The sequence below is a fragment of the Taudactylus pleione genome, unplaced genomic scaffold (assembly GCF_031769625.1).
Source record: "Taudactylus pleione unplaced genomic scaffold, aTauple2 ptg000093l, whole genome shotgun sequence".
Classification (NCBI taxonomy): Eukaryota; Metazoa; Chordata; class Amphibia; order Anura; family Myobatrachidae; genus Taudactylus; species Taudactylus pleione.
The window spans coordinates 41608232-41633917 of NW_028284495.1; the positions used below are offsets into that span (position 1 = coordinate 41608232).

The following is a 25686-nucleotide window of genomic DNA, read 5'->3' on the forward strand; positions in this document are numbered from 1 at the left end:
GGGTTGGCCTGCTTCAAAGCAAACTTTGCCAGCCTGGATCCGTATGGCTATTTCTGAAGCTTATCTTCATGAAGGCCTACCGGTCCCTCCTTCTCTGAAGGCTCATTCCACTAGGTCTGTGGGTCCTTCGTGGGCAGCTCGACGTGGTGCCTCGGCAGTTCAGATCTGCAAGGCTGCTACGTGGTCTTCTGTCCATACCTTCGTGAGGTATTACAGGTTTGACACCTTCGCCTCTCAGGATGCTTCCTTCGGGCGGCGGATTCTCCTTTCTGCACAGGAGCGTCCCCACCCTTAAAGGATACTGCTTTGGGACATCCCCAAGGTATCCTGTGGATACCCTATGGACCCTGAAGTAGAAAATATGAGATATGGTAAGAACTTACCCTTGTTATCTCTATTTCTACGAAGTCCATAGGGTTCCACAGGACTCCCGCCCTGTCGCACCTGTGCTGCAGATGGGCTTTGCTCTGGTCACCGGTTTTCCGTCTCCCTCTGGTGAGAATGTGATTCTTGTATGTGTCCAGATCTTTGTTCTCTCTCTTCCTTCTCCTCCTCCGGCCTATGGCTTGGTAACTAACTGAGGTGCCTTGGCCCGGGGGCGGGGTATAGGAGGGGGACCTAGTGCATCCTGGGAGGCTGAAAGCTTAACTCTTTGGTGCCCTGCGACTGACGTCACACCTATACCTCAAGGTATCCTGTGGAACCCTATGGACTTCGTAGAAATAGAGATAACAAGGGTAAGTTCTTACCATATCTCATATTATCTTCATAGTACTTGTGCTGATGTTTTCCCCTTCTATTTGTTTGTCATTCTTTCCCCTTTGTGTCGTCCTCCCCCAATTCTTTGATAATTGTGGATTTAGGTCATTTGTAAACCACTACATTATTTTTTCTAGAATTAAAGGTTGTCATACTTTGACTATAGACGATGGTGGATAAGTTAAGAGTAGGTTCATGGAACGTTGGCGGGTTTAACTGACCGCAGAAGAGGAAAAAGATATATTGTTGTATCTTAATAAAATGAAAGTAGACATAATTTGTATACAGGAATCACACCTAATACAAGCAGAAACTGACAAATTAAATACCTTAAAATGGTCGGTCTTGGCATCAGCTCCTTTCACATCCAAAGCGAGAGGAGTGATTATATTGGCTAAATAAAATTTACAGATTCAATTGTTGACATCTGAGGTTGATCCGGAGCGTCGATATTTAATATGTGAATTGCTTGTAGCGGGACAAAAATTTACATTATGTTCTGTGTATGCTCCTAATGTATATTCTTTTTTTTTTTTTTTTTTTTTAAATTGAGTAAATTTTTATTGGTTTATAGAAATACATTAACAAATAACCAAACAAAATAAATAATAAAAAATATATAATAAAAATAATTATATACACACACACTCACACTCAAATAACAGCATCTGGAATATAAAACCTAGATCTAAAAAATGCATCCCAGATCCATTGCTTATAAAAAAAAATATAATATTAATGTCTATACCAAAACAATAAACATAGAGTATATATATATATATATATATATATATATATATACACACACACACAACAAAAAATAATAAAAAAAACAAAACAAAATACCACACTATACAAATATTGGAATATTGTCAAAAATAACACGTGTTACTTATCTTTAGCAACTGGGACGTTTATATTTATGTATGATCAATACACTAATTGGGATAATTAGTGGATCAATTAAAGACAGAGGGTATATAAAGCCCCAGTGTGGGTCAGATTCCTTATACCTTGAAAAAGACCTGCAGTTGACAGGTCGAAACGCGTTGGTTAACAGGAATCTTGAAAATCAGGACTATATTACTTGCTCCTTGATAAGGTGGAGGTTTTCATATCACCTCTCACCATTAAGTTTTTTTCTTTTTTTTATTTATTTTTTTAAACAATTTTTATTGATAGGTTTGCAAATAACATAAATAGTACACATCTGGGTTGTATACAATCATACAATACTACAATATAGAATGGTCAACAGTTATAAAACACTTGAACATCACAAATATATCCAATCGTAACATCATCAGAGTCAACATATTTAACAATATCTTAGAAGATTCCAAAATGAACATACAATCCAACCCTCAAAACAATCTGAAATTCAAAAGGGAGGAGTGCTATTACTAAGAACCTCCAGGTTATACCAAGAAGTGAACTGAAAACATTTCCTCAAATTTTCTTTCATTACTGGGGATAAATTGTGTATGTATGGGAGCCATGTGTCAAAGAACCGTTTGACCTGCTTTTCTTTATGCAATGATGCCTCAGACCAGTCCATAGAAAATAAAAAAAGAAATTCTAGGGTGTAATAGTGTTATAGATATAGGATCTGATGAGATCCATTGAGATAAAATTGTCTTTTTAGTGGCTGCTGCCAATTTTGCAAGTAACACACGATTACCTTTGGAGGGGCCATGAACAGTATCCTGGGGGTGAATATCCCAAAAAGCCCAAGTTTTTGTGACTACAAACTTAATCTTAAGTGTATTATTGATATAATTTTGAAGATTCATCCACAATGCTTGCACCTGAGGGCAGGCCCATAGACAGACAGTGTATAATATTAGCCTCTGGGGTTCCACACTTATAGCAGTTGGAAGTGGAAGACTCACCGATGAGGAACTTCAATTTTGGTGTAAAATATGCCCTGTGTAGTATTTTCTGATGCATTTCAGTATATGAAATTGAAATTAATTGTTTATTTAGTTTGACATAAGAAGCTAATATGGTTTTCAATGAAATCAATGTTCCATTTTAATAATCCCACATTACCGGAATCTATATTAAGTCGCGAACGAGAGTTCGCATATATCTGTGAGGTAGAATAGAGGTTCTCAGGTCTACAGCGCACCATGTTATCCAATCCGCATTCCATGTCCCTCTCACCTAACCCATGCAATATTGATTGTACATAACTTAAGGCTTATAAAAATGGTAATAAAGGGATTGTAATAGATGGGTGTAAGTCTTGTAATTGAGAACGCATTAGTGGATTCATAGTATCTGCATTTAAAAATTGATAAACATATTTAAGGCCCCTATCATGCCATATCTTAAATATCAGCGATGTTCTATGAGGACAAAAGGCTGGATTGCCCCAGAGAGGTAAAAATAAAGATGCATATCTAGATATCTTCAATTTAGAACTGACCAATCTCCATGCCATACAAGTAGTATAAAGTAATAAATTATCTTTAACTTCTGTTGGTAGAGATCGTGGAGGTGTATGTAAAAGAGATATTAGATTCCAGTCTGGAATAAAAGCTTGTTCCATAGATCTTATGGTATAATTGTTAGCCCCCCCTATCCAATCAATGGCGATTCTATAATTAGCCGCTAGGGCATAGGATTGGAGACATGGCAAATTGACACCACCTAAATCAGTCGTCTGTTGTAATTTGAATAGTGATATTCTGGGACGTTTATCTGCCCATATGAATTTTGTTAAGGCTTTGTTTAGCAGTTTCAGGTCATTCTTTGATGGTATAAGAGGAAGCATTTGGAGAACATAGAGTAGCCTTGGGAAACTAATCATTTTATATAGGTGACACCTACCAATATAGGACAAAGGGAGATATCTCCATTTCGTAAAATCTGAAAAAATCTTTTGTAATAATGGTGTGTAATTTGCAACATATAGGTGGGAGGGGTGTGTAGTAATCTTGATTCCAAGATAAGTAATGCAATCAGCAGCCCATCTGAAAGGGAAAGAATCCCCCCAACCCAATTTTGCGTCAGGAAAAAATGCCAGTGCTTCAGTTTTAGTGTAGTTGATTTTAAACCCAGCTACTGATTCAAAGGTATGAAATAAAGAGACCAGAAAAGGCATAGCCACTTTTGGGTTTGCAAAGTACAGCTGAAGATCGTCAGCAAATGCTGAAAATTTTATTTCTATCTGACCAAATTTAATACCCTGCCATCTAGTCTCTTTAATGAAATGTCGAAGGAGGGGGTCGAGGGCCAAATTAAATAAAAGCGGGGATAATGGGCAGCCTTGTCTTGTACCACGAGATAAATAGATAGAACGTGTGTTTAATGAGTTAATAGTCAAAAAGGCAGTTGAATTTTGGTATAGACTGTTAGACATGTAAGAAAGCAGGGCCAAAATTTTGGTAATTAAATATTCTAATAAGATGAGACCAAGACACTCTATCAAATGCTTTGTCCGCATCACAGCTAATCACTATGTTCCCCCTTTCTTTCAGCTGGTGTGTTTTGATCATGGTAGCCAACAATGTGCGGATGTTATGAACAGAGTGACGGGTTTTTATAAAACCTGTTTGTGCCGGGTGAAGTATTTTGGACAAAATAGGTTGGAGACGTATAGCTAATATTTTTGTGAAAATTTTGAAATCTTGGTTTAATAGAGAGATGGGTCTATAGGATGACACCTGAGTAGGATCTTTGTTTGGTTTTGGCAGCATGATAATTCGAGCTGTGTTAAAACCTGAAGGAGCTGAATTACCTGCAAGAATGGAATTATATAGTGTTGAAAGGTGTGGTACAATGTGTGAGGAGAGAATTTTATAGTAGGCTGCTGAGAATCCATCTGGACCTGGTGTTTTGCCTGTTGGCAATGATTTAATTACGGATTCTATTTCTAAGTCTGTTATAGGAGATAAGATAGCCTCTCTATCGTTGTTATTGAGTTTATGAAGACCCGCTTGTCTCAAAAATTCAATTCCCTGTGTAGGTTCATCAGGGGGTGCTTGGTATAAAGAATCAAAAAAGGTAAGAAAGGTGTCATTAATCATTTCTGGATTAGTGCTAAGTGACCCAGTAGAAGTTTTTATAGAGGAAATATGTTTGCGGTTAGTAGAGGACCTTATTAGATTTGCCAACAATTTACCTGGTCGATTACCCCATCGGAAGTATCTATTTTTCTGATAAGTCAGATTCTTTTGGGCTTGCTCCGTACAAAGAGTATCATATAAGGCCTTAGCTTCCCTGTAGGATTGTCTATTTACCTCAGAGGGATCATTCAATAAATCAGAGTAGGTAGACGTTACAGTAGCACTAGCTTGTTGGAATCTTTGTTGTAATTTTTTCTTTTTAAAAGATACGTAAGCTAATAAATGTCCTCTTAAAACTGGTTTGGACGCCTGCCAGAGAAGATTAATATTCTGATTATGAGCAACATTATCTGTTAAATAATTTTGAAAATGATGAACTAGTTGTTGTTGAAAGTCTTCCGAAGAGGCCAAATAATCTGGGAACCGCCAATTAAAAGAAGAAAAACGTGGAACCTCCTACTTAATAGTAAACCATATGGGTGCATGGTCTGAAATTAATATGTCAGCTAAGGCAGCATTTTCAACCCTATGACATAAGATCCCTGGTATCAACCAATAGTCAAGCCGAGAGAAGGAGTTATGTGGGTGCGAGAAAAAGGAATATTCTCTAGAATCTGGATTTAAATGTCTCCATGGATCAATTAGTTGGAAAGACTCTACAAGCAATGATAAAGTAGACGGCATTCCACGTCTACCTCCGGTCTGTCTAGGCCCACCTGAAACATCCAATGAGGAATCAAATGCTACATTAAAGTCACCTCAAGGAAATCAAAGAACCTTCTAGCCAACCTTGTAAAGCTGCATAGATGTCTGAGAAAAAGGAAGCATTAGGGCCTGGAGGGGCGTATATACATGCAAAGGTGAAAATCTCGTTTTCAATATTCACCTTCAAAAAGAGAAACCTTCCCTCTGGGTCTATCCACTCTTCTAATATATTATAATGAATAGAATTACCAAACAAAGTAAGCACACCCCGTGTTTTCGTAGTGAAGGACGCACTTTTGTATCCAATTATCCTTCAAAGTATTAGGGTCATCTAATTTCCAGTGCATTTCTTGTAAAAAAACCACGTCTGGACGAAATTTCTTAAGATGACGTAGTATCTTTTTCCTTTTAACAGGTGAGTTTAACCCCTCTACATTCCAAGATAAGAATTTAATGGATCTTTTGGTTAGGACATTAGGATTGTCAGTTAGTGGCATAGTAGACATCAACCAACCCCCATTTTGGGAAACATGAAAAAGGAAACTTCTCTATCCGGTTCCCTTACCCTGTCCCAGCGAGCAGAGAAGGGGGCAATCACAGGGAATCCCTGATAATGACCGATAACCTGAACAATCAAAGCAAACCCAGTGTGGACATAGGTTGTTTTTTACGTGTATTTGTGTTATCTATCAAAATTTTTACATATTTGAAAAACCCAGTTTGGTAGCCCCTGAGGGCATCCCAACTTAAACCAGTAATCAAAAAGATTAGAAGAGCACAACCCTAAGGGTCGGAATACATATGAATGAAAAACATACATATTCAGCAAAAATACACCACAGCTAAATGTAGCAGTAATAATGACATAATATATAAAGATAACATATAGAAAAGGCAATAGGGATATGTCAAACAGACAATAATGTAATACTTATCAACTCTCCCAATGTTCAGTCATTATCGTCCAGGGTAGAATGAGGAGAGACAGATCCCAGGGACTGAAGAAAATTCTGTGCTGACTTTGGGGAGTCGAAGTAATGTGGCTTTCCAGCGTGAAAGATTCTCAATTTATCTGGATACAAGAGCGCAAAACGGACGCCTTTAGTAAACAGTTCCTTGCAAACTGTGGAAAATTCTCTTCTCTTTGTGGAAACCTGAAAAGAGAAATCTTGAAACAATAGCAATTTGAAGTCGTAGTAAACGCCTGTAGATTTGCGGTAAGCCTCCAATATTTTAACTTTGTCAAGATAGTTCAGAAGCTTGAAAATGACAGGTCTCGGACGTTGTTGAGTATTCTGACGATCCGGACCAATGCGATGCGCCCGTTCCACCAAGATGGATGAGGAGGTAGATGATATACCCAGTGTTTCAGGAAGCCATGTAGATACTAGGTGAAGAAGATCTTTTGGTTTCACTGATTCAGGGAGACCTATAAGACGTAAATTGTTTCTTCTGTTACGGTTTTCCATATCTTCAAGTTTGTCATGAAGAGCCGCCACAGTGGAATCGTGATTGGAGAAGAGACTTTGCCTCATGTAATTCGTCTTCCAATGTAGAGATGCGATCCTCCGCCTCTGTCAGCCGTTGGGAATGTTGTGTGAGTTGCGCAGTTGCAGCTGTAATTGCCTCTGTTAGTGGTGCTAATTTTATATCAAGTAAGGGCGAAATGATGTCTGATATTTCTTTTAGCTTTTTGTACAGATTGGGAACTGTATTTATCGGTGTCAAATAGAGCATCAATTGAGTCATCCCTTTTAGAAGACATTGGAGAAGAAGAAGCATCAGATGCTGAGGCTTTGTCCTTATTGCGCCCAGTTTGCGAGCCTCTAGGACCTCTGGGGGGTTTTGCCACATATTTTTCCATTGTAGACACCAAGTGTGGAGAGATTCTTGTGAGTAGAGAAGGGCAAGGGATACTGGCGTGTCTGTTGATTAAAGTGGCGCTCCTTGTTAGGATATATGTAGAATAATACAAGGCGTTGTCTGTAGAAGAGGAACTATGGGCAGGAAGTCAAAATAGGCGCCGTCTATTTCCACTGGCCGCATTGAGCACTCTGTCAATATATGAGAAACAGCCGCCAGAAATTACAATAAAATGGCCGCAGCGCAATATGCCACAAGGCCGTGATCCGGGGGTATAGAGAGCAGGGAGCCGGCGTTGATGTAAGCGCCTTGCCTGAGCTTATCCCTGGTTGCTGTCCAGTAAGATTTATTTATTTCTTGGGTCAACAGTGAACAGGGAGCTTCTCTTAAAAAGGGGGCCGCTACGTTTGGCCCGCCCACCGGAAATCTTTGATGATATATATTCTGAGGCACTGTTTCTTTAAATCTTGATCTTACATCATGCTGACACAAGAGGGAGCTAGACCCTCATGTATGGAGTGAGCAAAGTTGTAGGGTGCAATATGATGTAATAACACTACAGGTGCAATGCAAGAGTAATACAGACCCCTCCTGCAGATTCACCTTCCTTCGGCAGAGAAATAGAAGAGTCACCCAGAGGTCCTCATGTAACACAGCAGCGGCAGCAAGTTAATGGAATAGCGCCAAGCACAGAGCAGCCAGTGACCACTTCACCATGGAAGCCCAGCTAGTAGGCAGGAGAGAGGCCACAGAGCATGTATATGCTAAAGAGAGTGGGCAGCCTCCAGCACTCAGCGCTTGCAGGGTAGAGGATAGGGTTTAAAATGGCGTCCCCCTGAGGTTTGCGACTCTGATCACGGGCCTTTCCAGGGGTCTCCTGTTGATACAGGCTGCCTATCCCACCTCTCCAGCCAGACAGCGGAGGTCCCGTTAGGGTATGTTAGTTGTGGCAGCGTCCGGCGGTGATCGGCGATTAGCGCGCCAAAATCGAGGCCCTGGCTTCTGGAGGCGGAGTAGGCCGCATAGGCCCCAGAGGTGTAACTCTGTCCTGGGTGTCAGCCAGGAGGTCAGTGGGACCCCGTGTGGGTAAGATTGTGAAGAGGACCCTCTATAACCACAGGAGTCGGCGGGAACGGGTGATTTTGCAGGGTAATTTAGGGAGCTGCAGCAAAGCACGTCTTCCCTGCTTGCCAGTCAGGCCACCAGACCTCTAACCAATCTTTATTTTTTATTTTATTTTCTATTTTTAATTTTCTTGATGTGTGCCTTTTTTTTGCCTTGTATGTTCATTCTGGATTAAAAGAAATTTTTAGCTACATCATCTATCCCTCTTTTGTATGAGGATATATTATAGAGGGATTAAATCTCAAGGATCCCTCGGAGAATCATTGAAAGAAACCTCTATGTGCAGAACATTACGTCTGTAACACGTAAGTAGGGTATGCATCATTCTACCGCCTTCATTTATGATATGTGACTATAGGAGGATTGTTTGGAACCATTGAGCGGGCGGGCAATATAAAGAAACCTTTTGGGGAGTCCCACTACATGTCTTGATGTGAGTTGGGGTACGCCCTGATCCAACTAATTGACGGAGCGTTTATCACTCTGCCCCTATACTTGGTGTACTAATATTACTTGGTATACAATATTAGACCACTAAAACGGCCTTTTTTGTATTTTTTCCTTTTTTATGTGCCAATCGGACTAATTCCCGGAGACTCTCTGGATTTTCCACAGAAAGTGATCTATACAAGGACTCTTTCATCTCTTGAAACAGATTGAGTATCTCCCCTCCATTTATTTGAATATTTTTTCACCTTGCTCTATATCTTTTTTGTATATCCAGCGCCACCCGGCAACACAATAACTTTCTTGTCATAGATGGAGAGAACAAATTCTCTTCATAGAGCCCATTAAACAGATCTAAAAGTCTTGGAACAAAGATACGAGCATGCTTTTTATATATCTCTATGGGAATCCCATCAGATCCGGGTGCCTTGTTGCCGGCAAAGGAACTAATCGCAGCATCTACCTCCTCCAGGGTCAACGGGGCATCTAAATACGCCCGAGCCTCGGATGACAATTTTGGAATCCTAGCAGAAGCAACATATAATGACAAAGCATTCACGTCCTCAGTCAACTGTGTTTGATATAAGTTTTTATAAAATATACTAAAAACCTCTGCAATATCTTGTGTAGATGTGACCATAGAACCCTCAGGCCCAATTAGTTCCGAGACAACAGCAGAAAGACTATCAGCTTGAACCAAGTGTGCCAAAAAACTACCAGTTCTGTCACCTGCATATAATATAAATGAGAACGGAATAACAGTCTACGGTTCATTCTGTCAAATGATCAGTCCACTCTGTCTGTGCAGTCAACCATTTTAAACGTGAAGATTCCAACCTGTCCCCCAAGTAATCCAACTCAAGATTTCTACAGGCCATCTCCAAAACACGTCCTTTTTCCCTATAAAATGTTTTTAATTCTGCTACCCTTTTGATCAGAGACCCACGTAAATAGGCCTTGAAGGCGTCCCAAACATTAGCTACAGAGGCAGATCCCACATTGTCAGTGAAATAGCCATCCCACATAACTTCCAGCTCTGAACCTGCACCCATTTGAAGAAGCCAAGAGGGGTATAGTTTCCATAAACGGAGACCTCTAGGACTACACATTCAATTCTACTAGAAGTGGGGAGTGATCTGAGATTCCTCTGGCTTTATATTCAATGTTAGTTATATTAGGTACAATAGATGGGGACATCCAATCTAGAGAAAGAGTGATGCGCGGAGGAAAAACAGGCGAATTGTTGTACTCCAGGGTGTTTAACTCTCCACGCATCAACCCATCCCAAGTCAGTTACAAACTTAGCAAAGCCCTCACCACCTTTAGAAAGAGAACTTGAAGACTCATGCCACTTATCCATAGACTGGTCCATTATATTATTGAAGTCTCCCAAACAGAGCACTGGCGTATCTGGAGAACGGGCCACAAATTCAGCAGCTTTTTTTAAAACGTCATATGAAAAAGGAGGGGGGATGTACACTGCTAACAATAAAATGGGCTTAGAATACAGTACACAATCCAGAAACATATCTGCCATAAGGGTCAGTTTGGACCGCAGTAAAAGAAAAAGGGACAGATTTATTAATAAGAATGGAGACACCCCTGGATGATGAAGTATGCGAGGAGTGATAGGCCCATCCCAACCCATGGTCTTTTTAGAGCTAGTACCTTACTCCCAACCAAATGCGTCTCCATTAGACAAGAAATATCAGGGCCATATTGCTTAATCATTTTAAAGACCAAAGAGCGCTTCAAACGATCATTAACTGTGGGCAGCACAGATGGTGTAATGATAGCATTACTGCCTCACAGCACTGAGGTCGTTGGTTCAATACACACTACGGCCCTAACTGTGTGGAGTTTGTATATTCTCCCTGTGCTTGCGTGGGTTTCCTCCGGGTACTCCGGTTTCCTCCCACACTCCAAAAATATACTGGTAGGTTAATTGGCTCCTAACAAAAATTACCCCTAGTGTGTGTATGTGTGCACATGTGATAGGGAATATAGATTGTAAGCTCCACTGGGGCAGGGACTGATGTGAATGGCCGAATATTCTCTGTAAAAGCGCTGCGGAATATGTGTGCGCTATATAAATAACTGGTAATAATAATAATAATTAACCCCCCGGACATTCCATGTTAAAGTTTCACCATTGTAATACATTGAACTATAAAGCATAATTGAAGTTACCTTTAAAAATAGTGTGGTAAAGAAAAAAAAACATTTGTAAGAAAGACTGGACAACCCATCCAAAACCACCCCCCACCCTGTATACCCACCCGAACTTAGGCATACTTAAACCCAAAACTAAACTACACTAAAACCCACAGGATACAACTACTCAATCCTTATAGGTGTAAAAGGCACTGGAATAAAAATAACCACCAATGCAACGGAACTCTCCGGCCATATTTTGACCGAAATATCAACATAAACAACAAAAGAAAAAGAAAAACCCTACCAGAGAAAAAAAAAAAAAGAAATATACCCAGTAAGGGGAGCAGGACATAGAACAATATCCAACCAATATCACAACATAAATACTATTATAGAAATATAAATATTGGAATATCAGAAAAAGGCCTATTTAATGTCGTTATGACACTAGCAATTTCTGGCCATAAACAAATATAGGCCCTCATTCAGAGCCGTACGCTCTGAGCAGAGCGCACGCTCTGCATGAGGGCCGGGCTCCTTTTTCATGGAGCGTCCTCCTGGACGCTCGTATAGCTGTGGGTCACCACCCACAGGCTATACGAGCGTGCATTTTGATGGCCGCGATGGTCGTGACCATCGCGACCATCGAAATTGCGAGCCGGAGCCTGCGGTTGAGGTTTTCAACCGCAAGCTCCGGAGTGATTTTGGCTCTATCAGAGCCAAAATCACTCCCACTGACCTCACTAGTGATGTCAGTGGGCCGGCTTCTGACGGGAGGCGTTCCCGTGGGAACGCCCCCGTCAGGGAGGCACGCCCCCGGCACGCCCACCAAAGGGGGCGTGCTGTCAATCAACATTGACAGCACGCCCCCTTTGATCGGACACAACGAGCGAAGGAAAGTCCTTCGCTCGTCGTGTCTGGCGCATGCGCACGACGGAGCTCCCTCCGTCGTGCGCATGCTCAGTGCAGACCATCGACCCACTTGCGAGCGTACAGCCGCTCGCGAGTGGGTCTGAATCAGGCCCATAATCAGCAAATGCAATCAGTACAGTCATTCCGTTGCCATTTGCCTGTTCCCAGGAGATTTCTGGTCCAGCCACGCCGCAGCCTCCCGTGGTGTAGAGAAAAATTTTGAGACTCCATCCGCTACCACTCGCATCTTAGATGGAAAAATCATAGCGTACTGAAGATTTAAATCCCGGAGACGACGCTTTATTGGAAGGAATTTAGCTCTGTCTTTTTGGACATCCATTGCGAAATCAGGAAACATAGAAATTTTCACACCGTTGCGTTCCAGTGGCCCTTTAACTCGAGCCAATCAAAGCACAGTATCACGGTCCTGGTAATGAAGAAATTTGGCTATAAATGTGCGCAGTGGAGCTGCAGGGGACGGGTAGGGATCCGATGCGCTCTCTCCACAGCAAATTGGTTAGTAAATGAGTCTCTGCCATATGTATCCCCCAACCACTTCTCAAGGAATGTTTCAGGTGAAGACCCCTCCTCTCTTTCCGAGAGACCAACGAACCGCATGTTGTTGCGGCGCAGTCTGCCCTCCATATCGGAAATTTTATGCTGCATTGCGGACATTTGGGATGTCAGGGAGGCCACTTGAGCCTGTAATGGGGTCTGGGAATCTTCCAGATTAGATGGACGTGTTTCTGCCTCACCGACTTTCGCGGACCTGCTGGAGACCTTGATGAAGAGAAGATATATCGGATGGAACTTTCTCAATCTTATCTGCCAATTTAGTCTCGCAGGAGGTAACTTCTTCCAGCACTTGTTGCAGCGTAACTTCTGGTGATGAATCTGACCCAGATGCAGCAGGGGGAGGTGGGGTCACAGACTTGGATGTACCCTGGGGATCACAACACACTGGAGGCACAGGAGTGGAGGAACGGGCAAAGCGTTCCAGTTTTGCAGCAGCAGCATGACCTGTTTTCCCCCATAGTATTAATATAATGTAGGAGAATAATGTAAGAGACAAGTTATAATATATAAATGCACAGGTAGTGACACAGCAGCAGCAACAGGCAGAGATCCCTCCAAACTTAGAAATCACTCACAGGGAAAGAAGTGTTGCTGAGTCCCACAGTTGCAGAGCTGACAGTTCTCTGCACAGAGCAGGGAGAAATAGTGATGTCTGGCAGAACTCCGGCAGTATCAGACTCAGAGATAACCTCCCTGACTCTAAACACAAGCCAGGCAGGAGAAGCAGACCAGAAGCTCCCAGCAAAGCCCCCTTGTTAGGCACAGACAGGCTGCATAATACAGAAGCCAACAGGAGAGGAGAGGCCTGGGTGCAGCTCTGGAATCACAGGATCTGGAGACAGGCAGGCCCAGGGAATGCAATGGAGGCCCTCGAGCCACTCTCCTCACTCCACACAGCTCCAACCAAGTCAGCAGGTTCCTGGCAAGGTATGTGAGAGACAGCAGGGTAGTAACATTGATATAGGGGTCTCAGGAGGGGTAAGCAGGATTATCAGCCGGAGAGCTCAGAGTCCCTGTGTCCTACACTATTGCTGCCGTGGCCACGCCCCCTAATGTATATTCTAAATTATTTATGCAAAACCTCATTGCCCTACTTAGCCCATTCCAGAACAGCTCTTTGTTTATTTGTGGAGATTTCAATATGATATCTTCTTCTCACTTGGATAGACAGTTTCCTAACAATCAACAACGTAAACCCCCTAGGTTTGGAGTCCCTGCTATTGCTGAAAGTCTTAATTTAGAAGACACATGGAGATTTTCACATCCTGTGGATAGGGAGTTCACGTGCCTATCAAATGCACATGGAACACTTACCAGGATAGACTATATTCTATCATCTATAACGCTGATACCCAATATATCTACAGTTACGATAGAACCGATTTGTTTTTCAGATCATGCCTTGATATGGTTAGATTATCACATTCCTTCCACAAAGGGACATAGTTACTTATGGAGATTTCCTCAATACTTGACACAGTCACTTCAATTCCGCCATCACCTTGATGCTATATGGGAAGATTACTTAACTAACAATACAGCTCATTTGAAAGATGACCCCATTCTATTTTGGCAGGCTGCAAAAGCCGTCCTGAGAGGAGGTATTATCTCCTATGCTTCAAATCATAAAAAGAAACTAATGAAAGATTACACGGAAAAACAAAAACAGTTGTTATCCCAATATAATTTATTTGTATCTTCCCCTACAAAAATTAATAAACAAAACTATTTAAAAGCAAAGGCAGAGTTTGATGATTTTTTTATTAGACTAGAAGAACGACATACTTTTGGAAGAGATTACCGCTTTCATAGATTTGGAAACAAATCAAGTAAATTAATGACCAACTTATTAAGAGGGATCAGGCCGCCAATAGTGGTCCACCCCCTTCGCCTAGCGGATAACTCTCTCACAACCTCAGGGGCCCAGGTTTTAGAAGTCATGCGTTCTTTTTACGAGAAACTGTATGACGCTTCAGAGGGTCCATCGTGATACTATACTTAAATTTTGGGATATGCTCCCAATCCCCCAGGTTCAAACAGATCAAAATACATCGCTCAATGCACCTATCACAGATATAGAAGTAGAAAACGTAATTAAAGGATTAAAACCCGAAAAGGTCCCTGGGCCTGATGGTCTCTCCAGTGAATTTTACCGTCTCTTATCTAAACGTATTTCTGCTATACTACCAAGAGTTTATAATCAAATTCTAGAGCAAGACCATATGCCTCTACATTTCAATTCTGCAATATTACGTATTTTACCGAAACCTGGTAGGGATCTCAGCGACCCTGGCTCTTATAGACCAATATCGCTTTTGAATTGTGATTACAAGATTCTAGCAGAAAGATTGAAGCAAATTTTGCCATCCACAATCCACAAAGACCAAACAGGCTTTATAACAAATAGACATTCAGTAGTAAACATTAGACTGGTCTTAGCAGCTATGTATACAGCATCCCAACGTAAAGATAACATAGATAAAGCTATTTTATCGCTAGATGCCGAAAAAGCGTTCGATTTAGTTTCTTGGTCTCATCTCTTTGACACATTACAGAAATTTTATTTTTCATTACAATGTATTAATATGATTCGTACCTTATATACTAAACCTTCTACACAAATAATATGTGATAACCACATATCTGGATCATTCCAAATCAAACGTGGTCCGCGTCAAGGGTGTCCTCTTTCGCCCTGCTGTTTGACATAGAGTTAGAACCACTAGCAATCGCACTCCGTCAATCACCCCTTTTTCAAGGTATACAGATAGGAGGAGGTGTAGATTTGAGGACTGCCCTATTTGCAGATGACCTGCTACTCTTTGTTTCATCACCAGCTAATTCACTGCCCGCTATAATACACATCATTGAAGATTTTGGGAAACTTTTAGGATATAAAATCAACATGATGAAATCTGAACTTCTCTGGCTGCCTGAAAATAACACCAATATATCCTCAGTCCCCTATTTACAAAATTTCAAAGTGGTTAAGTCACATATTAAATACTTGGGGATCAACATTCCTTTAAAATTGTCTAGTCTATATGAAGTTAACTTCGCCCCTTTGATTCAATCAATATCAAACATGCTGGAGAGATGGATGCAGCTCCCGTTGTCTCTGTTAGGAAGAATAGCCCTAATTAAATCTATTGTCTTCCCAAAAATTTCTTATGCCATACAGATGTTACCTATCCAGATTTCTAAATATGACGTTAAAATCCTTACTCAACTTTTTATTAAATTTGTTTGGCGTGGTAAAAAACCACGAATTGCAAGAGCAAAATTGCTGTCACATAAAAATGATGGAGGAATGGGCCTCCCAGATTTGGGTCGCTTCACACAGGCGGTCCATTTTAGATATATAAAGGACTGGTTACATACTCGTAGTCTATATACAGATTATGTATTAGAGTGTGCTTTACTACATCCATACTATCCAGGGGCACTTTTACATTCACCAAAGAAGAAGATTCCTAGTGTAATATATAATAACCCTTTATTCAAAAGCACATTTGAGATATGGTTCGCCATTAACAGACGACTTGGTAGAAACCCCAGATTTTCCAAATATATACCATTTTGTGGTAACCCCATGTTTACTCCAGCTTTGGAGAACTGTACTTACCTAAGATTGCAATCTAAAGGCATTCGTGCTATATCAGATGTCTTTGACCCTGGAGGTCGATTGTTGTCTTTTGCAGAATGGAAAGAGAAATTTGCGGTCACCAACAATCGCCTATATATTTTTCTCCAGATACGACATTTTACTCAATCTATAATGTCATTAACCTCATCAAATAATGATTCAGAATCCCTAATGTCTCTAATTTCTGTATGTTCTCATGTTCCATATCGAACCCGATATTTATATACAGATTTAATTAAATCCAAGGACTCTAGGCTGTGGGCTCCCTGTTTTCAGGCTTGGCAGAAGGACCACCCGACTATTACAGAAGGCGCCTCCATTATTAAATACTTTGCAAAGACTATGTCCATTCTACAATCTGCAGATTTGCAGGAGATTCATGTAAAAACAATTAATAGGGCGTATATTTCTCAATCTCAACGCTCTCACTTAGTTACAGGCGCATCTGGAGCATGCCCTAAATGTGGAGATCCTTCTGCCACTTTTACCCACAATTTCTGGACTTGTAAATATATTAAAAGGTTCTGGAATAGATTAATATCTTACCTGAATAGATCTTTTCATATAATCCCTACACTAGATCCCCTAGTGTTACTTTGCACCAACTTATCTGGTTGGAAGGATCTGGTGGATTTAGGATTGTTATCTCCTATTTTAACCATGGTGATAACGGTAGCAAAAAAGTTAATTCTAACAAATTGGATACATAGCCAGAAGCCTACAGTACAAATGGTCTGTCATAGGCTCGAACGCTCAATGTTTTATGACAGACAGTCAACCTTACCAGACATAGAAAAAGGAGTAATCCGATTCTATAAAAAATGGGGTCTGTATATAGAATCGCTAGATCCTTCAGCTCAGTCACGGGTGTTATCTATATTTGAAAAAACTGAGTGGATGCTTTACAGAAGACTTACATGATGTCCTTTCTACGTTCACCAGGATATAGGTTTATGAGTCTCATATGCTACTTCTTATTAAAGTATGTAATCTATGTCCACAGAAGAATAATTTACCCCATTACCTCTCTCCCCCCTTTTGTGTCTTCCCTCCCTAAGTCTGTCTATTAATCTCCTATCTTAATTGTTTTCAAGATATTTTTGTATTTGAAAGATATATATATATATATATATATATATATATATATATATATATATATATATATATATATATATATATACTTCAAAGTTTGGATATGATCAAAAATTATTCTCATAATGTGTTTTTTTTTTTTTTTGTTAATCATTTTGATCTGATCAACTATTGTTACTTGATTATTAATATCTGAATATCGATATTTTGAAAAGATATCTTGGAATGTCAAGTATTGTTATACTTTCTTATTTGAAAACAATAAAAAATGTTTTACAATAAAAACTGCTACAAAGTATAGTCACACATACACATTTTTATACGTCTCAAAACTTTCACATGTATACTTCCAATCACTCATCTCCAGTCAGTCTTGTTACACACATCTCTTCTGAACACACCCACACCAACCCTTCCCTAAACGGCAGTCTGCTCACTGTTTTTTTTTTTCTTTTCCTGCACCTTCCATTTATTTAATCCCATCAATTAATATAAAATCTCTCCCCTCCTACTTTTACTACCCAAATAACTTGTCCACCAGACTATCTCCTGTGCCCGTCTTTGCCTTTAAAATCCTTAATCCCCGTTGTTCCCCTTTCCTCTGAATGTATGCACCTGTAAGCTTTTGCATTGACTATTGTAATTTTGTTCCTGACAGGTCTCCCCTATACATAAATTTCCCCTGCCATCTGTTTTGAATTCAGCAGACAAATTTTCTGTGAAATGTTATTTTTCCACTTTCCTTTTTTTCTTCCATCCCTATGTTGGTTATCTGTACCTAATCAAATATATTGTAGAATAATACTTCAACTAATCTATATATAATCTCTCTATCTATATCCATATTCTGTCTTGGGATAGCTTAAGGACTTTGGGTGCTATTGTCCCTGAAACTACGTGGGCTAATTTTCTCGCTCACTCTGTTTAGCACCATGCAAAGAAAGTTGAATACCTGCAGGAGCTTCTCCCACAAACTAGTAGCTACCAGCTGGTTGACTCTCTCAAATGAAGAGGAAGGCATACAAGGGAAGAGTGCTACATATTTTACACTTTTTATACACTCTTTGAATACCACAGACAATGTTTTTTTCACCTTAAATGCTAGTGTTTTTTGAAATGTAGAGTAAAATGTTTACTTTTAATGAAAATAAAAACCTGCCCAAAACCTACTATATGTCTAGGTTAACAGAAACCGGATCGGCAGATGGGCATTAGCATGTACAAAGAAATCTGCACTTGGAGCCGGCCATATATAGTAATAGGTTACATTTATAACTAAAAAGGAGTCATCCTGAGGCCACGTGATTAAAAAAAAAAAATATATATATATATATATATTCAGAAACCCACTGCACTCGCCACTCCCAGATTTGGGGTGCAGACCTGCACTCGCCATTCCCAGGACTGGGGTGAAAGTGGCCTGTCACCACATTGCCTAAATAAATAAAAACAGAAAACCCAGCACTCACCATGTTTAAACGCTCTCAATGATGTCTAAATAAATAAATAATGGGGATTTGGTTCATGGATTGATCAATGCATTTTAAGCCCGCAGCCCACATCACGGGACCCCACTTTTCTGCAGGTCCTACACTATCCGTCACACTGATGGAAACCTGGTAGCTGTTATCACATAGTTTAGACTGAAAAAATGTTACCTGGTTTAAAGCTCACCTGCCAGCTACTGGCTTTTAAAGGTAAGGCAGTCACCAAACATAGCTTCTATCATACTACCAAAAGGACAATAAATAAATAATGGGGATTTGGTTCATGGATTGAATGCATTGATCAATCCATGAATCAAATCCCCATTATTTATTTATTTAGACATCATTGAGAGCGTTTAAACATGGTGAGTGCTGGGTTTTCTGTTTTTATTTATTTAGGCAATGTGGTGACAGGCCACTTTCACCCCAGTCCTGGGAATGGCGAGTGCAGGTCTGCACCCCAAATCTGGGAGTGGCGAGTGCAGTGGGTTTCTGACATATATATATATATATATATATATATATATATCAGAAACCCACTGCACTCGCCACTCCCAGATTTGGGGTGCAGACCTGCACTCGCCATTCCCAGGACTGGGGTGCATAATATATATATATTTCTTTTTATTCATATATATATTTATTTTTATTTAAAAAAATAAATAAAAATAAATATATATATGAAATAAAGGTGGACAACCTGTGGTTTACAAATTTAAAAAAATAAATGAATAGGCCCAGTATGGACATGCTACTGACATCATCTTATTACTGTTATAGCAAACTGCACTTGTTTTATTAGAGAAACGGGGAGGAACATTATTTTTTTAAAGAAAAGTGCTACAAGGAATTTAAACGTTGAGTTCATGACATCGAATGGATTAATCACTAAAAATTATTTATCAGAAGTATACTTAAGAGAGCATAGTTTTATATTTATCTAAATAAATTTAATTTGTTTTGTTTGGCATATCCTTCAGCCAACTACATGGACAATTGGAAATGCACTGGTGTGCTGAAGGGAGACGGGAACCCTGTGATTTCCAGCCAGCAAGGGTTCCTTGTGTCGTCTGTTGGGTCTGCCAATCAGAGTTTGCCTAACTCTGTTAATGGATCGTCTTCTGGCAGGTAAGCATAATGGTTTGTGGCACTGAAAATGTAGTAGCATGGAGTTGCTGTTCAAATTACTAATCAAATCAAAGGAAATGTATTCTCCTAAATGGTTAAACCTGCGTATTCATAATCAACAGTTTAGTTTTGCAATAAATTACTTTTAATAAAAAAATCGTATTATAATAGCACAGTCCGTGTAATAAATAAAAACAGAAAAATCCCACATTTATTGTTTTTAAATGGCCAATTAATATCGATCATTGCAGGTGTCTACATTTTATACATCTGTGAGCTACATTGTTCACATATATCGCCACAGTTGTATAGCACAGCAGATGCAATATATCTGAAGGATATATAATATATATCTGCCTTGTGTGTACGGGCGACTGACCGACCCGTTATGTAGGCTGCAGGAACCAGCGACAATGACACAACAGGGTGGGCAAATGTAAATGCCTGCTCAATTGTGATGTCTGGCCAGACATATCGAGAGGCCGATTGGTAAGTGTGTATGCTTGCCAAAATGGTTGCTAGGATGGCGGTACCCCCAGCTGTTGCCTCGGTCAGGTGTATACCCCACATTAACTAAAATGTGTTGTTACCCTACTTTTTATTTATTTACATTTCACTTGCTGAGCAAGAGAGTAAGCTGACTTTTGACAGTCATGCATATTTTATATTAGTAATCCGGTAAATCCGCACCTCTGTTATATATCTCTGACGTGAGTTTACACCCCATTGACAGATCAAGCACTGGTAAATGTACCAGTTAAAAAGCCTCTTCAATTTTTAAGTAGTTACCAGTAATGTAGGTATCCACACCCCGAAGCTTGGAAAGGTTGGAAATATTAGAACAAGACTACACAATATATACTTAACTTGCTTCTATCCTAATGCTTGTGAAACTGTTTAATGGCATATTTAACACTTGGCGTTATCCCATTATATATTGCAAGGTATCAACTATTTACTCCTAATAACCTACATTTAGTTTTTTCAATGCAGTGTAAGAAAGAACATATTCTATATGTGCACTACTTCCTAACTGGCAGGCATCATATAATAACGTAACCAAGGCATATACATTTTGTGGCATCTCTGTGCTTTGAAGCTGTTCTTTCCTTAAGAATAGTACAGGTTGAGTCTCCCATATACAAATATTCCGAAATACAGAATATTTTTAGCATGACTGAGATTAGTGAAACCTTTGCTTTTGATGGTTCAGTTTACACAAACTTTGTTTAAGGCACCAAATTATTAAAAGTATAGTAAAAAATAACCTTCAGGCTGTGTGTGTATAAGGTGTATATGAAACAAATTAATTTAATGTACGTACACAAACTTTGTTTGAGCCACAAAATTATTAAAAATATTGTATAAAATTACCTGCAGGCTGTGTGTATAAGGTGTATATAAAACATGAATGCATTCTGTGTTTAGATTTGGTCCCAAGATATTTCATTATAGTATGCAAATATTCCAAAATACGGAATATTCCAATATCCAAAATACCCCTGGTCCGAAGCATTTTGGAAATGGGAGACTCAACCTGTATTAAGAAATATTCACTTTCTAAGCATATTGTAACATGTACTGCCATGTTACGTCAGATAGGACTTGTAGGAACTGTAAGTGAATAGCAATGTGACGCACAGACTTCAAGTTGTAGTTTAGTGCTGTGTATTTGCCACTCTTAAGTATGCAGGGGTCCAGGTGACCCACCTGCCAGGATATGGCCCTTGGTACTGAGCCTTTCATATTATTTTCTGCCTTATACAAGAATATAAAAATACTGAAGACTTGAGTAAAGATTTACTAAATTAATTTAGTCTGTCAAACTTTCCTCAAGTACTATAAATGATATTTCCATGTATTTAAAAATTAAATATATTACAGTATCTTAACTATCAGCACAAATATCCTGTTTATGGTGGTTTATATGAAACTTTCAGCAAAGCTTTAGAAAAACAGCAAAATGTCACAGGGTACTTCATATCAGGTGTATTGTGTGTTTTTGTTTGTATGAGCTCCTAAACAACTTAATTTCTTGTACTCTTTCTAGTCCGGCTTACTATTGGTCCCAATTACTGGACTGATTGCAGATATTTATAGAAATATTTTACTTAAGAGGGGCAGTGACATTTTTATAAAGAAGGTGGGGAGGAAGATTAACACACATGAGTTAGAACTCATGTGTGTTAATCTTCCTCCCCACCTTCTTTATAAAAATGTTTACATGTTTTGCACTTTGAGAGAATCGGGATCTACAACTGCATTCCCTTCTGTTTTGTTTGTGTATATATAATTTTTAATACATACTAGATCGCACTTATGCAGTGATCCCTACTCCACCTTGTTACCCCCATAATTAATGAGGCTATATTCCCTAGTCTTGAAAGTGTAACGTGCTCTCCAAGATATTAAAAGAAGACTTTTCAGAACAGATATTGGGGTCAGAATTGATTACTTTTAACTTCTAAAATAAAGGCATAGCTTTTAAATGTAGTGTTTACAACTGGACTGTTTTTAAAGTTTAAAATTACTGTAGTCATGTAAAAACATAATTTTGTGGCTCATGTATTCTAATGTAGGAAAAATGGTCTAAATAAATTCACCCTTAAGTATTTTATTCAGTTATATGGTGCATATACATTTAGCTATCCTAGAGATTTCAAGCCCATTCAGGTGTTACAAAATCCCTGTTGTGCTCTGAATAAATGTTTCTGCCCCCCTCCTACAGAACACTACATATCCTCATTCAACTGTAATTGTGTATTTTGTAATCTGCCACTGGTGTGTTTTTTTTTTTTTTTTTAAATACTATGTTAAATAGTTAGACTTCACTGTATTGTACGATTTATCATTAAACTACTTAACTAGAAAAAAAAAAAAAAAAAAAAAGCCTCTTCAAAGTAAAAAAAAGAAAAAAAAAAAAGACTATATTACTTTGAGGAAAAATTGAAAGCGATAAATTTGCCTTTTTTTTTGTGTGTGTGGTTCATTGCAAAATTTGTACTCTCTAAACGCGTTTGTAATGTCTATTTTATGTAGATAAGAGAAGTTTAATAAAGCTGAACCCTGATCATTATATATGTGACCTCCCTATACTCTCCACTATCTGACTGTTTTTCCATGATAATTGCAGTATGTTCCCTACACTTATACTGTAATTTTAATCTTCTATTTACAGTAATAATGCTTTGTTAAAATAAAGCTTTTTCGGAATAGTACTTACAGCACTTTACATTATTGTATGGGATGAGACATCCATTCCATTGCGGATTTGCTCAGTTGCTGTTTCTTGGAATCATTCACATCCCTGCCCCATTGGAGTGTACCGTTTTTAAATTCCCTACCACACAGAACAATTAACCTAACACATGAAGAACTTAGACTCCACATAGATATGGTCCAGGTTGGTCTTGACCCCAGAGCTACAGATGTGTCCGCATACAGCCATCCTGCGTGCTCTACATGTCGTACCACACAGTGCGGGAGCTCCGTGTGAATTGGTAGCGCTGAGCATCTATTCGTGTGACTTTCTACCTTCAAATGCGTCTTATTCGCACAGCGATGCGAATGGATAGCACAAGCAGCTTCTGCTGATTAAAATTATTTGCAGCATGCCTATGTTCTGTGTGCGACTGCAGGTGTATCTGCATGCGAAACACTACGTTACAGTGTCACAGCCCCTGACACTGTAATGTAGCGTTCAGCATACAGATACACCCGCACTCGCTCACAGATCATGGGAATGCTGAATATCATTTTAATAAGCAGGAGCTGCTTGTGCGATCTATTCGCATCGCTGGGACGCACAAAAGACACTTGGCGCTACCGAGTCACGCCTCTACGTGGTGCGATTAGAAGGGCTGTTTAACGCACAAGGAGGCTAGCTGTATGAGGACCCATCTGTATGAGACCGCAATGCTAACCACTGTGATCACGCTCACCACAGTACAGACAAAAAGAAGGTAAAAACTATGAACATTCAAAGGCTCTTTTACAGATTTCTAGCCTTTAGAAGTTTCACACACGAATACTGCAGTTCTAGCATGGTTAATATCCTTAAACATAGTTAGGATCTGCACCATAGAGAACTGTTAACAGAGGAATAGTATCAACTGCTTAACAACCTCTTGTGGCTGTGCAAATTAATTATTTCTTAAAACCCTCCATCTGTGTCCAGTCCTGTGCAGTACTTTATCATTAATTCCTAGTGGGGAAACACTATCTTCCATTGCCAACAGAAGTCCTCTTTACAAAGTGATTTGAAGTTGTGTTTTTTATTTTTTGCAGAGTCACACCACCCTTACATTTCTAAAGGAGATGTAATGTGTGTGTATGGCATATAGTGCTGCAGAATTTTGTATAATATGTCCGCAGTTTTATAATGTGTCTAATGCTTTCAGGCTGTAAGTGCTAGAAGCATCCTACAGCAGTTTCCTTTTAGGCCCCCCTCTGGTTTACAAATTGGAAGTGGGTGGACATGATTTGTCCCTAAGGGGAATAATTTTTTTCACAGTAAGGTTTCACAAAACTTGCTGTTAACTGATTGAGAGCTATGGAGTAGTGGGATATTGCTACATGTTTTTCATTGTGTTAATTGGTACATTTTAACTAGGACTCATTTAGCATTGACTTGACTTGTATGTTCCATCTGACCAGCAACACCATCAGCTACTTTGTAATGGTAGGCATGAAAACTTATATTAAATAGACCAGTAACAAAATTGACGTTTGCAACATCTAAATCAAAATATGGGGTATTAGTGAGGGTAATGACTTTTTCTACTATAGGTATTTTACTGTTCATGTTTAAATGCTCAGTACAAAAGTGTAAGTGTTTTTTGTTTTTATCCAAGTCCCTTTTAATGCATTTATCAATTTATTCAACCTGAATGGAGTCCAGCTATGTTTATCAAACCATATGTAAACTTCTGATCCTTTTCTGATATCTTTCTGAAAATCATGAAGCCGAATGGACCCTGTGTTAACTTGTTGTTGTTAACTTTAAAAGTTAATTTCTGTGCAAACTGGACAATTTCCAAAATGACCTCTTGCCGGGAAAAAAAAATACTTTCATTGCCATTTTTTTTTTTTTTTTTTTTTTTTAAAGATATCAGGGTTTGGCTTTGTTGTTCACTGTAAATGTCTTTACTATATCTAATATGTATAATATATAAAATGTTTTGCTTCTGATAACACTTTTTACATCAGTGATTTTAATTTATTTGTCTTCTCTGTTTGTATTGTGTCTTTAACAGACAGCACAGTTGATGCCAAGCTAACTGGAGTAACCTTTGTTGTTTTGCTGCTTGTTGCATGCACACAGGAACGGATGCAGAGTTTCTTTATTTCCCCTTCCCCATTGCAGTGAGAGTCCTCCAGAGATGCACAGGAAGTCTTCTTACTACTAAATGTAACTCAAAGATCCTTTTATGTGTGCATTTGATATTTTTGTGCTATAAAATAAAAGATAAAAAGTGTGCATAATTGTTGTTCTTGTTGGAAACAAGTCTATGCGGTAAATTTACTTGGCAGCTAATTTGCTATGGCAGATTTAAGCGCCTAACTGAATTTAATATTCGGCGGTTTTGATGGTTTTTTTTTTTTTTTAAACCACTATTGATGTCCATCTTTTTTGTGGTGGCTTTTTCCTGGGGTTTTGACCAAACCACCAGAAAATTTCCACGAAGCCACCTTAAACCTCCCACATATATTTGGG

General features: G+C 39.2%; 1 protein-coding gene across 3 annotated transcripts in view; it reads left to right on the forward strand.

Annotated features, from left to right (window-relative positions):
* SEH1L (SEH1 like nucleoporin) overlaps positions 1 to 25686 on the forward strand; it is a 62093-nt gene that overhangs the window by 32188 nt on the left and 4219 nt on the right. Inside the window, exons 8-9 of one of the 3 annotated variants that reach the window (XR_015878210.1) lie at positions 19823 to 19970; positions 25226 to 25380. Coding sequence is in view for 2 of the 3 variants with exons in the window: in XM_088469726.1 (XP_088325852.1) it covers positions 19823 to 19970; positions 25226 to 25238 (161 nt within the window). In the remaining variant the exon portion in view is untranslated. Of the gene's footprint in view, positions 1 to 19822; positions 19971 to 25225; positions 25455 to 25686 lie in introns of those variants that run through there. The other 2 variants (XM_088469726.1, XM_088469724.1) reach the window with 2 other exon arrangements.